This window comes from Thalassophryne amazonica, chromosome 4, assembly GCF_902500255.1.
Source record: "Thalassophryne amazonica chromosome 4, fThaAma1.1, whole genome shotgun sequence".
In the NCBI taxonomy this organism is placed as follows: Eukaryota; Metazoa; Chordata; class Actinopteri; order Batrachoidiformes; family Batrachoididae; genus Thalassophryne; species Thalassophryne amazonica.
The window spans coordinates 6,172,201-6,190,115 of NC_047106.1; the positions used below are offsets into that span (position 1 = coordinate 6,172,201).

Genomic DNA, 17,915 nt, shown 5'->3' on the forward strand with positions numbered 1-17,915 from the left:
GGCTCAGGGAGGGGCAGTCTTCTGCTGGGACTGGTTGGAGCTGAGGGAGAGAACCAGGAAAAAGACATGCTGTGGAGGGGAGCAGAGATCAATCACTAATGATTAAATGCAGAGTGGTGCATACAGAGCAAAAAGAGAAAGAAACACTCAGTGCATCATGGGAACCCCCCAGCAGTCTAAGTCTATAGCAGCATAACTAAGGGATGGTTCAGGGTCACCTGATCCAGCCCTAACTATAAGCTTTAGCAAAAAGGAAAGTTTTAAGCCTAATCTTAAAAGTAGAGAGGGTGTCTGTCTCCCTGATCCGAATTGGGAGCTGGTTCCACAGGAGAGGAGCCTGAAAGCTGAAGGCTCTGCCTCCCATTCTACTCTTACAAACCCTAGGAACTACAAGTAAGCCTGCAGTCTGAGAGCGAAGCGCTCTATTGGGGTGATATGGTACTATGAGGTCCCTAAGATAAGATGGGACCTGATTATTCAAAACCTTATAAGTAAGAAGAAGAATTTTAAATTCTATTCTAGAATTAACTATTCTATTCTATTAACTATTCTATTCTATTCTAGAATTCTATTCTAGTCCCCGTCAGTACTCTAGCTGCAGCATTTTGAATTAACTGAAGGCTTTTCAGGGAACTTTTAGGACAACCTGATAATAATGAATTACAATAGTCCAGCCTAGAGGAAATAAATGCATGAATTAGTTTTTCAGCATCACTCTGAGACAAGACCTTTCTAATTTTAGAGATATTGCGTAAATGCAAAAAAGCAGTCCTACATATTTGTTTAATATGCGCTTTGAATGACATATCCTGATCAAAAATGACTCCAAGATTTCTCACAGTATTACTAGAGGTCAGGGTAATGCCATCCAGAGTAAGGATCTGGTTAGACACCATGTTTCTAAGATTTGTGGGGCCAAGTACAATAACTTCAGTTTTATCTGAGTTTAAAAGCAGGAAATTAGAGGTCATCCATGTCTTTATGTCTGTAAGACAATCCTGCAGTTTAGCTAATTGGTGTGTGTCCTCTGGCTTCATGGATAGATAAAGCTGGGTATCATCTGCGTAACAATGAAAATTTAAGCAATGCTGTCTAATAATACTGCCTAAGGGAAGCATGTATAAAGTGAATAAAATTGGTCCTAGCACAGAACCTTGTGGAACTCCATAATTAACCTTAGTCTGTGAAGAAGATTCCCCATTTACATGAACAAATTGTAATCTATTAGATAAATATGATTCAAACCACCGCAGCGCAGTGCCTTTAATACCTATGGCATGCTTTAATCTCTGTAATAAAATTTTATGGTCAACAGTATCAAAAGCAGCACTGAGGTCTAACAGAACAAGCACAGAGATGAGTCCACTGTCTGAGGCCATAAGAAGATCATTTGTAACCTTCACTAATGCTGTTTCTGTACTATGATGAATTCTAAAAACCTGACTGAAACTCTTCAAATAGACCATTCCTCTGCAGATGATCAGTTAGCTGTATTACAACTACCCTTTCAAGACTTTTTGAGACAAAAGGAAGGTTGGAGATTGGCCTATAATTAGCTAAGATAGCTGGGTCAAGTGATGGCTTTTTAAGTAATGGTTTAATTACTGCCACCTTAAAAGCCTGTGGTACATAGCTAACTAATAAAGATAGATTGATCATATTTAAGATCGAAGCATTAAATAATGGTAGGGCTTCCTTGAGCAGCCTGGTAGGAATGGGTTCTAATAGACATGTTGATGGTTTGGATGAAGTAACTAATGAAAATAACTCAGACAGAACAATCTGAGAGAAAGAGTCTAACCAAATACCGGCATCATTGAAAGCAGCCAAAGATAACGATACGTCTTTGGGATGGTTATGAGTAATTTTTTCTCTAATAGTTAAAATTTTATTAGCAAAAAAAGTCATGAAGTCATTACTAGTTAAAGTTAAAGGAATACTCGGCTCAATAGAGCTCTGACTCTTTGTCAGCCTGGCTACAGTGCTGAAAAGAAACCTGGGGTTGTTCTTATTTTCTTCAATTAGTGATGAGTAGTAAAATGTCCTAGCTTTACAGAGGGCTTTTTTATAGAGCAACAGACTCTTTTTCCAGGCTAAGTGAAGATCTTCTAAATTAGTGAGACGCCATTTCCTCTCCAACTTACGAGTTATCTGCTTTAAGCTGCGAGTTTGTGAGTTATACCACGGAGTCAGGCACTTCTGATTTAAAGCTCTCTTTTTCAGAGGAGCTACAGCATCCAAAGTTGTCTTCAATGAGGATGTAAAACTATTGACGAGATACTCTATCTCACTTACAGAGTTTAGGAAGCTACTCTGCACTGTGTTGGTATATGGCATTAGAGAACATAAAGAAGGAATCATATCCTTAAACCTAGTTACAGTGCTTTCTGAAAGACTTCTAGTGTAATGAAACTTATTCCCCACTGCTGGGTAGTCCATCAGAGTAAATGTAAATGTTATTAAGAAATGATCAGACAGAAGGGAGTTTTCAGGGAATACTGTTAAGTCTTCAATTTCCATACCATAAGTCAGAACAAGATCTAAGATATGATTAAAGTGGTGGGTGGACTCATTTACATTTTGAGCAAAGCCAATAGAGTCTAATAATAGATTAAATGCACTGTTGAGGCTGTCATTCTCAGCATCTATGTGGATGTTAAAATCGCCCACTATAATTATTTTATCTGAGCTAAGCACTAAGTCAGACAAAAGGTCTGAAAATTCACAGAGAAACCCACAGTAACGACCAGGTGGACGATAGATAATAACAAATAAAACTGGTTTTTGGGACTTCCAATTTGGATGGACAAGACTAAGAGTCAAGCTTTCAAATGAATTAAAGCTCTGTCTCGGTTTTTGATTAATTAATAAGCTGGAATGGAAGATTGCTGCTAATCCTCCGCCTCGGCCCGTGCTACGAGCATTCTGGCAGTTAGTGTGACTCGGGGGTGTTGACTCATTTAAACTAACATATTCATCCTGCTGTAACCAGGTTTCTGTAAGGCAGAATAAATCAATATGTTGATCAATTATTATATCATTTACCAACAGGGACTTAGAAGAGAGAGACCTAATGTTTAATAGACCACATTTAACTGTTTTAGTCTGTGGTGCAGTTGAAGGTGCTATATTATTTTTTCTTTTTGAATTTTTATGCTTAAATAGATTTTTGCTGGTTATTGGTGGTCTGGGAGCAGGCACCGTCTCTACGGGGATGGGGTAATGAGGGGATGGCAGGGGGAGAGAAGCTGCAGAGAGGTGTGTAAGACTACAACTCTGCTTCCTGGTCCCAACCCTGGATAGTCACGGTTTGGAGGATTTAAGAAAATTGGCCAGATTTCTAGAAATGAGAGCTGCTCCATCCAAAGTGGGATGGATGCCGTCTCTCCTAACAAGACCAGGTTTTCCCCAGAAGCTTTGCCAATTATCTATGAAGCCCACCTCATTTTTTGGACAAATAATGAGGTGGGCATTATTTGGACAGATAATTCTGGAAACTTCTAGAAAATTGTGGACAGTTCTAGCGTTTCAAGAATATTCTAGAAGACTACTCAGTAGTAGTGAAGGCGAATCGAGAATATTCTTGAAAACAGACAAATTTCAAAATATCATTGTCCTGATCACAGAAGCAAAGTTTCTGTGGAATAACAGCTATTTTCTATTTATTTAAGGCATAACAGGTTAGGAAAACACAGTGTACCCAGGAACAAAAAAATAAAAATTTGTTACATAGTGTTATAGGAGAGTTTTACTGTACTTCTATTGTGTGCTATTAATACTTTGTGTGTGTGTGTGTGTCTCTCTGAGTGTGGCATCCAAGTCAAGCGATACGACCCCATCTTAATATTATCCCATCATATTTAACAACATACATAGTGCATGCAGTTCTCCACATTTCTACAGTAACATGCATTCATGTCACATTGCATCTGCCCATCTTAACATATCACAATTAACTTGAATGCATCAAATTTGTGGGTCAGTTTCTCTACAAGAAAGATGCTACAGAAATCAACAACTGTACTTGTGTGGACTCATTTTTCCATTATCATGAAAGAAATTTGTTTGCAAAATTTTGCAAGAAAGATAAAGGCTTAATTGCCCCTAAAAAATAATTGATGTAGAGGAACTGCATTTCATTCTCTGCACCATCACTCCACCAAACCAGCTGGTCATGTACAGTAAAGATGTACATACAATAAGTAATGCTATAGATATTTGGACGTTATTCCCCCTTCCACCACCCTGAAGCCTCAGCAACTCCGTCCTCATCCTCCATTAGAGTATCCCAAAGGGGAAAGGGTCAGGAAGTGGCCTATTTGTTCCAAAGCAGATTCCACAAATACCAGAGTGAGACCTAAAGGCAGAGTCGCATTTCTCGTTGTTTGCAGTCAGCCTGTTAAGACAAGTGAAGACCTCCACATCGCTCTCACGCTCCAGCTACTCCGTCCTCCCCAAGCTTTTTTAATTTGGATTCCTACTGCAAGTCATTAATAGCTGAGAGCAGAAGTCTTCCACTCCCACAGATTTACAAGCCAAAATAAACATTTCCGCACTGTATGGTTTCACAATTAACAGGATGTTTGGCTGAGGGAAAATTATTCTGTCTTCTTTTTAATGTCCAAATTCTCTGATTTTCTGCTTGTTCTGCTGGTTTCTTTTCTCTCCTCTGACAGTAAACTGAGTATTTTTGTGTTGTGGACAAAACATTTGAGGACGCCATCTTGGACTTTGATAAACACCGACCGTGCAAGAAATGTTGGATAATTTAACATTTCTTGCACCAAACAACTTGTGGATTACGACAAACCATAATCAGCACATCAATTGATCATAAGAGTTTGTTAGTTGTATGTCAGGATTTTAATTTCTGTCTTTCTGTGTCTCAGGAAGAAAAGATTCTTTAAATTTCTGGCACTTTACAGACTTTATATTTTTGGATTTTTAAATTTCTAAAATAACTACTTTTGGCACGCACGTTGCACCACTGTCATATTTTATTGAAAAATGTCCCACTGGTGTCACATCTTTTGCACCACGGACACAGACGGACACAGCTGTTCGCAACTCAGCACATTTGTGTGCATTTGTTTTCTGTATAATAATTAATGGCTCAGCGTTTGTTGTCATAAAAGAGTCAAATGTATGACAAATTGCAATATTTTTTTATTTATTTTGTTTATATAATAATAATAGCAACAATAACAATAATAGTAATAATAACTAATAATGCTACAATACCATTTTAGATAAAGAGACAAAAAGAACCTGATAAAAAACACAACAGACAATATAAAACCAACTAACAATGAACATAAATAAATAAATACATATATAAATAAATAAATACATATAGAAATAAATAAGTGTTTCCTGTGAACACCTAGTGACTCTTACACCTCTACTTCATGCCTGTTTTATTTAAGTTTAACGACAATTTGTTTCGGTCAAACCATATTTTCAATTTGTTAATTTCTTCAGTGATTTCCTCCAGAACTATCTGCCAAACTAGAAAACTGCTGCATCCTAGTAAGAAAAGAATACTACTGGAATGAATTTGAATAAGGAAAGTTGGGTTTTTTCTCACTAAATGGATGATGCACTCACTGCAGTTTATTGTCTGGAATAGTCCCAGATTGCATTTCAGAGCTTCTAGAAGTCAAACATTTTTGTGCGGGTGGTGTTGAGGGGTAATGCTGGGTTTCAACTTTTTTTGTTTTTCACCACTTTTATCCCTAAATATGTCAATCGTGAGTCACTTTTGTGAGGATTAAAGTCACTAAGTGGGACTCCTGTCTTGTTGGGAGAAAGAAACGAGAATCGTCCTCCTTTCTGTTCACACAGCTCCAAACGCTGCGCGGCTCTCTGCCGAGTCAAGTTAGAACGATAGAGTCCAGTCGAAATTAATAACTTCAAAGTGAAACGCCATTTAAATCAATTGACACCTCTTTCCAAATGTTGTAATGCAAACAAACTGCAACTGATCAAAATGTTTTTTTCCTCCCAAAATGAGATGTCCTGCGCTGACGTGCAGCAGCCGGCTGAGCTCAGCTCGGAGGTACGGAGAGACATTCATGCCAAAATGACTGAAAGCAAAATGCTTTTGACAAAAACTACAGACATTATTGGCTACGTTTACATGCTACTGATATTCGGGATAAGGTCAATATTCCAGTTTCTGAATCATTAGGAATAACCAATTTACATGCTTAAGCAGACAGTGTTACTCCTGTATACATGGTCATTGGTATCATTTGTAATATCCCCATCTAAACAGTGACGCACGTCTTCCACCGGTGCTTGATTTGGTCTGGCATTCGTGCAAATCCTACTTCATGTAACTTTTCAGCCACCTTCTTGTAAATGTCACTATCTCTGTACTTTCTACCGTCAATAAAAGACATTATATTCATGTCTTTCACAACACTAATGAAGTACTCGGTTTCCTCCTCACTCCAAAAGTGTGGTGCTGTGCTGCCGCATCTGGATTTCCCCATGCTTGTTTATCTCTGCTTCTGTGGTGTCTGGTGAGTTGCGCGCACCGCATACAAGTAGTTGCCATACTCAAAGGACCAAGATTCCTCGCGGATAGGACATGTGCAGAACACAAAATAATGTTCCTTTCTATGAGGATATTCCGATGCGCGTTTATATGACCTGATAATCGGGTTAGAAAAGGAGTAACCCAGGGGTCATATTTGGGCTTTTAAAAACCGGAATATGAGCATATTCAGGTTTTTGTGGGTGTTTACATGGCTGTGCGCAACCGAGTTATTGCTAATATTCCGGTTATGAAAGGGTTATTGGCTGCATGTAAACATAGTCATTTATTTTTATTTATGTCCAGAGATCAAGGATCCAGTGACCAATTTCATATTTATTTATTTTAAGACTCAATAAAATTCACAAGAGGTATCTATAAGGGAATCGATAAGGAATCGGATCGATAAGCAGAATCGATAATGGTATCGATATCGATAAAATCTTATCAATACCCATCCCTACCAACAACACAGACCACTACTCAGTTGATGCAAAACACTGCAGGTATTTTGGTTTCACAGGTTATTATTTATTATTACCCCCCTAATTAAATATCATTGGTCCACATAAATTAAACTCTTTGTGGGTCCAGGATCTTTGCCACTTCCCTTTCTCTTTTTTCCCTTTTTATTAGGAACCCCATTAGCTTTAGCAGCTGGATGGGTCAGTCACTATGACCACTCGAACTACCAAGTCCCTGGATTTGTGGTTCCATCCCCTCTGTCTGGCATGTTGGATATTCCTCTGTTGTACTTCATTGATTTTTGTCATTTGTAGTCTGATGAAGGACGAGGCCCGAAACATCACTTTGGTGCTTCATTAAAGGTTTTTTTGAGAGCTAACTGGCTGTGCGGATCTCTCTTTTGTTTTTTGTGCTATATTTTTTGATCCTGCACGCCAATACGGATTGTGATGTGCGTGTCATCTGATTATTTTTTGCTCTCATTTGTAGTATGGCCAAAACAGATGGCTGTGTGAGGTGTCTTCCAAGTTTGTTCTTCTTATTACTTTGCCTACGTGCCTGCTTTAGGGGTTGGTAATAGAGCCCGACCGATATATCGGCCAGCCAATATTATCGGCCGATATAAGCCCTTTTCAAAGTGCTGACTATCGGCTGAAATTTTGCCGATAGAACGCCGATAATTTCTCATAAACAGAACAGTTACTGAAATAACGTTTGTGTCGGCAAAGTAAAATGTCCCTGCACCGTTTGTCCAGTAGATGGAGCTCTGACTCCATTTAACTGAGAGCTGCTTACACCCCTGCTTAAATGTGTTCATCACCGGCCCCCGTAGTTCGCCGTCACACTGCACTGATCGGCTGACAAAAGCATACAAGTAAGTTTATAAGGATCTATATCCTTATCCTGAACCTATATATACACGTTGTAGCAACAAGAGGTACAAGATCAGATGAACTTCACAAATGTTTTTAAGGATATGTATTTGCTAAATTCACAAAGGTTTAATTCTTGATTGCATTTTTTGAACTTGAAAATTCTTCTGTTATAAAGTTAATCAATATGAAGACAAAGCTTCAGCTTTTAGCTCATACCTTTTTTGTTAAGGGTCCAAAAAAGAACATTTTATTCATTAAAAAAAAATAATACCGGTTGAGTTATCGGCTATCGGCAAATCAGCCGATTTATCAATTATCTGCATTTTTTTTCATCCAAATATCGTTATCGGCATCAAAAAATCCATATCGGTCGGGCTCTAGTTGGTAAGATAAAATTTGACATGTGAAGCACCTTGACGTGACTATGATGTCACTTTGGTGCTGTATAAATAAACGTAATTGAAAATATTGTTGAATCAAAAGTGATAGTTAAGCAGCCAGTCCCACGAACTCTGGAGGCGGTTATACTCGCTCAGGTTTATGCGCATTAATTAAATATTTAAATGCTATCAAACTCCTTTCATAGAAGATGCCAAGAAGCCTGTAAATATCAAAGAGTGTAAGCAACAAGCAGACAGAAGCTAAGGTCAGTTAAAAAGGCATAAGACAGCATCAGTTACTTTAAAGAAAAAGAAACTGCACAGAAAGCAACTTTACACACAGAGCAAGAAATACCAGAGTGTAGCTTTAAAGCCAGCAGTGAGCTAAATGGAGTAAAAGCACGCTACAGAGAGCCCATGCTGAATGCTGCACATCAGGTTTTGAAGGTGTGTTTTTTCAGATGTGACGCATTTCAGGTAGTGTGCATTCCTGTGTTTGCATCATCATAGTATTAATTTTCAAAGTTGAGTGCAAAAACTGCAGACATATATCCTGATGTTTAAAAAAAAAAAAAAAAAGCACATCGCTGTTGGAGTCTGACCAAATAGTTGGTCAGGAGTGTTTTAGGTCTTATCAAAAGATAAAACAAATATTGTAACTTTAATTAAAAAAAAAAAAGTTATGAAAAGGTCATTGCTCTGACCTCTTGTACAGAGCTGCCCTAAAATTTCTTTTCATAAAATTTTGCAGAAACCGATTCCAGCAAAAGGTTCTGTTTTGCAAGTTTGATAACTTCAGATCCCATTAGATGACCTTTTCCCCGTGTGCATGGCGTGTGTATGCTGTAGTCACTCTATAAACATTGGTGATATATGTGATATATCACGGATGCTGTCACACTTTGGGTGTAGTTGTGTATCTTCTAGGCATATGAATCTCATCACTGACAACGGTTCGACATGCACCTCGATACACTACCAGCGATATGATACTTATAGAGATACATGATGACACGATTCACCCCTGTTCCAGATTTGATGCCATTTGATGTGTATTTGACGGCAATTCAATTCCACACAAGGTGATACGATGCGATTTTATGCGATACAATTAATGATGGGTATTGACAAGATTTTATCAATATCAATGCCATAATCGATTACGCTTATCAATCCAATTCTTTATCGATTCCCTTATCAATACCTCCTGTGAATTTTCTGTGTACTAAAAGTAGGTTTTATAGGTTTTCTATGTCAACAACATTTTATTGAGTCTTAAAGTAAAGAAATATGAAATTAGTCACTGGATCCTTGATTTCTGGACACAAATAAAAATCAATCAAATCTGTACATGGTCACTGGATCCTTGATTTCTGGACACAAATAGAAATAAACAAAATCTTTTGTCAAAAGCATTTCCTTTGCGATATGACTGACACAAATCTAACTCCACAGACTGAGCTGAGCTCTTACAGCCGGCTGCGCTGCACGTCAGGATGCAATTCATAAAAAACAAAGGACGTCTCATTTTGGGGGAAAAATGGGTTTGGTCGTTTGTAGTTTATTTGTATTATAACGTCTGGAAAGAGGTCTCATTTGATTTAAAATGGATTCACTCTTAAGTCATTAATTCAGACTGAAATCTGCGTGGCTCTTCAGAGCTGTGCACTTACTCCCACAAAACACAGGATATTATTATTATTATTATTACTTCCTTTACCCAATGGACACTTTCAGGCCGAGCTTCTCGCACTGGCTGGTGATCACGCCAGGGAAACATTGCATAAAACTCCGGTGTGGAACAGAGGATAATTCTCGTTTCTTGTCCGCAACAAGAGTCCCAGCTCTGACTTTAATCCACACACAGGTGACTCACGATTGACATCTTTAAATGGCTTTGAGAAGAGTTAATGAAGACATTGCTGACCTGCCACTGGAAGCAAAACAGAGAACCAACAAACAGAGGGTTGAAGCGCTGCTTTGTTGCTTCAAGCAGACCCGCTTGAAGCAATGTAACTTTTTTTTTAAATGACGTGTTCACTGTTATCTAATAAATATATTGCTGTTTATTTTTAATTGAATTGCCTGAAATGAAACTAAATGAACAGATTCATTGCTCTGTGTTGTGTACTGCACTTTGTCATGTATGCCATTTGTTCAGATGATGATCTTGTTCAAAAGGGATTTTTTAAAAAACTTTCACTCATTTATAAAATATATTGCATTAATTATATTTTTATGCATTAATTATTGCATTAAGCAAATTTATTTTATCAGGAAATTATGTTATTGGCTTATTTGGAACACACATGGGCTTAAATGGTACCATGGTATCAACTGAGCCCATTCCAGACTTTTGACATTTTCCCTAAAATTTCTTAATTATATCTTTTGAATTGTACATCAACTAATTACTAAATATTCAAATGAGAGGTAAATCTTACCCTTTAACAAATGATGCCACTTACTGTTTATGTCAATATATAGGAAAAATAGCAAAACATAGATTTTGGTGGTCTTAATGGGTACACTTACTCTACTCTCTTACTAAAATAATTGATAGCTGCAGCCCTAGAAAGAACCTTTTGGCCCAGGCTCATAGTGACCTGGATACAGCACGTACGTCTTTGAAACTTTGTGATTAAGGCTCACGCGACTGTAGAATTCAGAAATGTAATCAAATCAGGTGTATATAGTTAGCTTTTACACACACAAGGCTATAAAAAAGGTAAAAAAAAAAAAAGGAAAAAAAAAAAAAACACTGAGAAACGGCAAAAAAGGCCTTTTTTTGGACATTTGAAAAATCAAGCACATTTCAAAAGTTGCAACACTCCTGAAACAGTAATCAACATGGTGACTGCATTCATACGGACTAATGTGTCATGACAGGTGACAAATGAGAACGTTCTACAGCAGGGTCATTTCATATGCACTCAAGAGGTCCCATGGTGACAGACTCAGATTTGGCTGGAAAAAAATTTAAAAAATTGTGTTTGTGCCTCTACATATATAATGAACACATGCAAAGTTTCAGGTTGAAACTTTGAAGGGTTTCTGAAGTGTAAGGTGAAATGTGGGCACTCCCTTTAAATACAAAAAATGAAGATCCACACAGCCGGTTAGCTCCCAAACAAATCTTTAATTTGTTATTAAAGATTTGTTTGGGAGCTAACCGGCTGTGCGGATCTTTACTTCATTTTTTTTGTGCTATTCGTCTGCTTGACCCTGCACGCCAATACAGACTCGGATGTGCATGTCATTTCATTACAATTCACTCCCTTTAAATACCCACATTTCACCTTTGGTTACTTCTGAGACACTGAGATGGTGCGTGTGTCAGTCTGGGTGGTTGCCATCCAGGACAAAGATAGTTCTGCAGCATAGAAGAAGAGGTGAGGTGCAGCACTGCCCTAAAAATTTAAGCATGAGCCAACTTCTTCCACTGTGTTTTGTGAAGAGCACTTCAATGAAGTGTTACTGTCCAACACACACACACAAAATCATAACCTTCCCGCTGGAGTTCGTGATTCAAAGAACCCGGAGCAGCAGTCGTTGGTTTTCCAGAGTCACATCAGGAATATGTACATGCAGAACAGTGGGCAGATGCACTGCAATCTGGCAGATTGATGTGGGATCCTTTTGAAACCCTTTGTCAGGGCTGAAGGCCGGCCCGTTCTGCTGGCTCGCTTTTATTCCAGCAGTCAAACTGGTGACATTCATTACAGCGGACAAAGGAGACAAAGACAGGCCTGCTGTTTAATGGCCACACAAATCAGCTGTGCACGCTCACACATACAGCAGGGGGAAATACAGCCAAACTGGAATTCCAGGGAAATGATATCAGAGCTTCATGTGAAACAAAAACGTCTCTTGTCATGTTGCAGGCGGAGGGAGATCTCCCCTACAACCACCACTCTTGAGTAAGAGCCACCGATCCTTCCTCAGAGTGGGAAAAAGAACATGCGAAGTCACTTGCTTCCTCCCACAGCACATAAATTCAATTGTGCTGAGAACGGGATTCAGAGTGTTCCTCAGTCACCAGGACCCTGGAACCAAAACCAGAGGAGGCAAACGAGCACAGCCAGCTGATGATGCCAACCAGGTCCAGCTAAAGGAGATGATCAAAGGAGCGACACCGCAGGGTTCAAACCTGAGTGTAAATTTTAATGATTTGGGAACTCTGTAACTCATGAATCAACATGGTAGATTGAACAAGATTTTTTTTTCCCAGATGTAAAGTATTATATTTATATAAAGTATTATATTTATTTATTTATTATTTCTAGTTTGGGAGGTCCTACAACCTAGTGATCCAAAAAGTATTCACAGCGCTACACTTTTTCCATATTTTTTTTTAATGTTACAGTCTTATTCTAAAAGGATAAACTTCATTTTTTTTCCCCACTCAAAATTCTACACACAATACCCCATAATGACAATGTGGAAAAAAACTTAGATTTTTGCAAATTCATTTTAAAAAACACCTAAGAAATCACATGTACATAAGTATTCACAGCCTTTGCCATCAAAATTGAGCTCAGGTGCCTCCTGTTTCCACTGCTCATCCTTGAGATGTTTCTACAGCTTAACTGGAGTCACCTGGAGTAAATTCAGCTAACTGGACATGATTTGGAAAGACACACACCTGTCTACATATAAGGTCCCACAGATGACACAAACCAAGCATGAAGTCAAAGGAATTGTCTGGAGACCTCTGAGACAGGATTGTCTGGAGGCACAAATCTGGGGAAGGCTACAGAATCATTTCTGCTGCTTTGAAGGTCCCAATGAGCACAGTGGCCTCCATCATCCATAAATGGAAGAAGTTCAGATCCTCCAGGACTCTTATAGGGCTGCAGCTATTGAATATTTTTGGAATCTAATATTCTATCGATTAATAGAGTAATCGGATAAAAAGTACCTTTGTGTTTTTAAGCAATATCAGTAGGCAGTGGCACAATGTTTCTGTGCCATCGTGCAGATTTTTAAGTTTAGGGTGTTCCCTCTCTCTGTTTTGCCGGGTTATTTATTTATTTTATTTTTTTTCATATTAAGAGTTTTAGAGCTTTGCCAAACCATAAGCCCAGGCAGTCTGTGAAATCTTAAGTGTGCATTCTGTTTTCCTTCTTATTGCATATTTAATTTGCACTTTTTATTACTGTGATTTATTCAGTGTTTAGTATATATTTATACATGCCGTACAGAGCAGCTCAAACTGAAGTCAAATTCTGTTTTCTGTGGATATTTGGCGAATAACAGAGCCTTTGAAAAAGGGCTGTGGATTGCAGCGTTTCCACAAAAGCTGCCTGTTGATAAAAACTCTTACCAAATCAGAATTAAAGCTTTTTTTAAATCATTAAACATGACTCATTTAAAGTGCGTGTCCTTTCGCTTCATCTGCGGAGGTGGAGAACGGCCAGTGGAGCAAAACGTGTTTTTTTTGAATATATACAAACACTGCTTCACTTTAAATGCGCAATAAGTCCATTTCAGATGATCCGCGCTGAGCTTTTCTCTTAAATTGCTTTATTTTACTCAGCGTGTGGCTTTGCAAACTTGTAGCATCGCCTGCTACACTGATTAGCGCTATGACCTTCTGTGTTTTTTGTGGGAGCGTTACAGCGTCACATACAGGCCTGGCGTATGTACTACAACTTTAAACAAAGCCTCGAGGCAAAGAATTTGCCTCGAACATTTTTTGGAATAGAATTATTCGAATTACTCGATGAATCGTTTCAGCCCTAGACTCTTCCTAGAGCTGGCCACCCGTCTAAACTGAGCGATCAGGGGAGAAGGGCGGTAGTCAGGGAGGTGACCAAGAACCCAATGGTCACTCTGTCAGAGCTCCAGCATTCCTCTGTGGAGAGAGAAGAACCTTCCAGAAGGACAACCATCTCTGCAGCGACCCACCAATCAGGCCTGTATGGTATACTCCGGTATACCATACCATATAGTATACTGCATACTCTGGTGTGACTTGTATACAAACAAACAAAAAGTAATGAGTTGATAATACACAAAAAAATGTGACATACTCCAGAAAATGTATAAGTGGGTGTGGCTGTGAGCCTCCTACCATCAAGATCTAGTATCAGCATCCTAGTTATGGTGCTTTCTCACAATGAGCTAGAGCTTGAGGTGAAATTCAATTGTACCTGTATTAATGGTAAGTGACCACTAGGTCGAGATATTGTTCCATTTCAAGAACCTTGAGTACAGGCTATTGTGAAATGGAGTAATGGAGATATTGCTGTGGGACACAACAAAGAACCTGTTGCTTAAAGTAGTAGATACGTAGCATTTAAAGTACATGTGGCCAACAACACTTTGGTACTCAGAGTCTGTGTAATCAGAACACAAAGTGCATTCAGTGAAAAGGGGTTGTATTTAGTCAATTAATTGCGGGTTTATTTTCAGCCCAACTCTAATTCAATCAAACTGTCACCTGTCACTGTCTATAAAGACCTGGGGCGAGAAAGCGAGTGACGCATTGCTAATGGATTCAAGGTGTTAAAGCACGCAGAAGGAGAGCAGCTGTTACAGTTTTTTGAGGTGAAGTGGTAAGATGAACTCTGCGCTCGACTTTAGACCAGAGGCTTAGTGGTCTATGGTACAATTACTTTCACGCACCTGATATCACCTTGTTTTGACTCATGGATGTGTATGTTCAGGTGCACTCATAATTTAAAGAATTCAGGCATGTGCGTGACAAGGACAACTGTGTCGATTAGAAACCAGAAATGACACTTGCACTGCTGCTTTGTAGTGGGGCTGCCATGATTACGTTGACTGTTAAAATCCTTGCACACCTTGGCAGCAATTAACAGCTGCATGCTGGTGCGATCAGCCACAAATGACATATGATCCAATTAGTCGACTAATCGCAAAAATAATCAGTGACTAGACTAGACAATTATAATCATTTGTGGCAGCTCTACGTTATACCAAACAGATGAAAGCCAACTTCACTTGTGGAATCCACAAATAGATCTACTCCAACACCTCTGCAACTTTCATGTGCATAGACAGAAAAAAATAAAAGTACACAGTGACAACAAAAATCAGTCAAGAGCAGCTTAACACAAAGTATGTAAAAAAAAAAAATAAATAAAAAAAAAAAGTTAAAAATCAGTACTGAACTAGCAGTGCAGAAAGCAGTTGATGCAAAGTTTTCTATGCGATTCAACGCATATTGTGGCAAACTGCTGGTGACATTAGCAGGACACCAATTACATTGGTCAACAAGATTTTTCTTACATGGAGTTTTTCCAATAGATTTTGGGTTAATATGGGGGCGCTGAATCCAAATCTGGTGTTAGTTTTTGCCAATCACAACATGTTTTTGAGATATGAAAACATGTTTCTCATATCAAGCATTGAAGCAAAAGCTGCCATCTCGCACACCTCTTCGGCGCCATAAATGACATTACGGCTCTTGTTCATATTTCGCAAAGCTGGTTTAAAAACTGTGCTTTGGAGCTGTTTTTGTGTGATTAGTGGCGTCAAACTTGTGATTGAATGTGCAACTTTTGCGTAATGCATCAATAAGGAACATGCAGATTGCAAAAATCTGAGGCTTAGTGGAGGAAATCTGAGCTCAGATTTGGATTCAGCACCCCAAAATCAGTTCTCAAAGTCCATGCAAGAAAATTTTTGTTGTTGTTGACCAGTGTAATCCATAAACAGAACATATGGAGGCAATATGTTCAAATCTTTGCTGAACTGTTCTTCTATCTCTCAGATATTATTCAATAGCTGGCTGCTTGTTTATGCAGCTGAGGAGATTCACTGGAACACTTGCGCCAAGTCAACATGCCGATCCACACCAGATCCACTGCAGTGAACCCGAGGAAGCGGGACAGAAATTTTTGTGAGCGAACAATAACAGAATGTGAGAGAGGGATGATAAGAAGAAGCTGAAGATTCCATGACAAAGTTCAGTGAAGAAACAAAGAACAAATATAAGCAATCATCGAGGACGGTTTGACCCTGCAAAAAGATGAATGAGAAGGTGAACAAGATGCTTACATGTGTCGCGTCCCTGCGCAGACCTTCGGTGTTCCTCAGCCAGCAGCGGCTCAGCTCACTCAGCTCCGGGATCGGCTGCACTTTAAGCCGCACTGCGTCGCCTGACTGCCGAATCATCTCAACTATTTCATCCCGGCTTTTGTTCTCTACATTTCGGCCATTTATCTCCACTAGCCTGTCACCAGGCACCAGTCCAAGGGCCAAGTCCTTCGTGCCGGCTCCAGGCTCTGCGAAGTGGACCACACGCCTGTACACACCTCCAGATGGATTGTGGTCCAGCATGGTGGTGCGACGCAAAGAAAATCCAAAGTCACCAGTGTTGCGGCGTTGTAGTTCCAGTTCACGGGTTTCTGGTGCGCTGGGAGCATAGACAGCTGGGAGATGCAGATGTGCAGGAAAGGTTTTATCAACCACTTCGGGAATGTACACTTTTTTGGGGGCTGGTTCTCCAGGCTGCTGTCTGAGGCTATGTTTGCGGAGCATGCTGAAGACTTTACTCTCCACCTGTGGGGATGGGGTGGCAGAGTTCTGGCCTGATGGGGTAGAGCCCTCTGAAGGACTCTCCTCTTTGCTCCTTTGGGAAAATGAGAAGCGCTTCATCATCTGGCCAACTTGTGCAGAATTTTGCTTGGCAAGCGAACCAAAGTGAGCCACGCGCTCGCGTACTGAGCTCCGGTGTCCATCTGTACCACTGCCGCCCTCACTCTTGAGGTCATCTGTGGAGCTGGCAGTACTCAGCTGGTCGTCCAGAACCACACTGCTCCGGTTGCTCAAACCGTCTGACTCAATGTCAGTGAGGGACAGCTCGTTGCTGCTGGCCACTTTGATGGGAATTGGGTTAGATATTTCCAGTTTGTTCTTGGCCTCTCGTTTAGCCTCCCGCTTCAAATTGAAGAAACCGCGCCGCATGCTCATCTCCTCCAGGCTTCGCAGATCTGCTGCGGACATCCTCTCTTTTTTGTCCTTCTTCTCCTTCCTACCACTCTCCTTCTTCATCAGGTTAAACATGTTGGTGATGCAAACACACGACTCCACAGAGAGCTCTGGGTTCTTTGACTAGCGTGGAAATCCAGTTGACTGTTACCTGCTTTTGTAATGATCTACAGGAACATGGAGACCACGCCTCTCCAAACACCTGACAATTAAACAGAACAGAGAACATGAACCGTCAGTAATAAAGCCATTTTTAACAGGATACCATGACACAAAACATGACTGCTGCCTAATTAACAAAAAGCTAAATTGGCTGAACTGTGATAATTACTGAATTATTACATTTATAGATGTGTAACTCTGGCATTCAAACAGGACAGTGTGGTACTGAAGCCAAGAAGGGGGGAAAGAAAAATAAATTGTGTCACTGTAGCTCACCTGGATGATAGAAGACATTCTCTCTCTCTCTCTCTCTCTCTCTCTCTCTCTCTCTCTCTCTCTCTCTCTCTCTCTCTCTCTCTCTCTCTCTCTCTCTCTCTCTCTCTCTCTCTCTCTCTCTCTCTCTCTCTCTCTCTCTCTCTCTCTCTCTCTCTCTCTCTCTCTCTCTCTCTCTCTCTCTCTCTCTCTCTCTCTCTCTCTCTCTCTCTCTCTCTCTCTCTCTCTCTCTCTCTCTCTCTCTCTCTCTCTCTCTCT

The 17,915-nt window shown here is 39.8% G+C and overlaps 1 protein-coding gene across 3 annotated transcripts in view; it reads right to left on the reverse strand.

The window, feature by feature from the left end:
* Positions 1-17,915, reverse strand: part of myo18ab (myosin XVIIIAb) — a 257,478-nt gene that overhangs the window by 229,275 nt on the left and 10,288 nt on the right. For 2 of the 3 annotated variants that reach the window (XM_034169042.1, XM_034169044.1), the window contains exon 2: positions 16,290-17,424. In XM_034169042.1, coding sequence (XP_034024933.1) covers positions 16,290-17,297 — 1,008 coding nt within the window. In that variant the 5' untranslated portion in view covers positions 17,298-17,424. Of the gene's footprint in view, positions 1-16,289; positions 17,425-17,915 lie in introns of those variants that run through there. The other variant, XM_034169043.1, reaches the window with a different exon arrangement.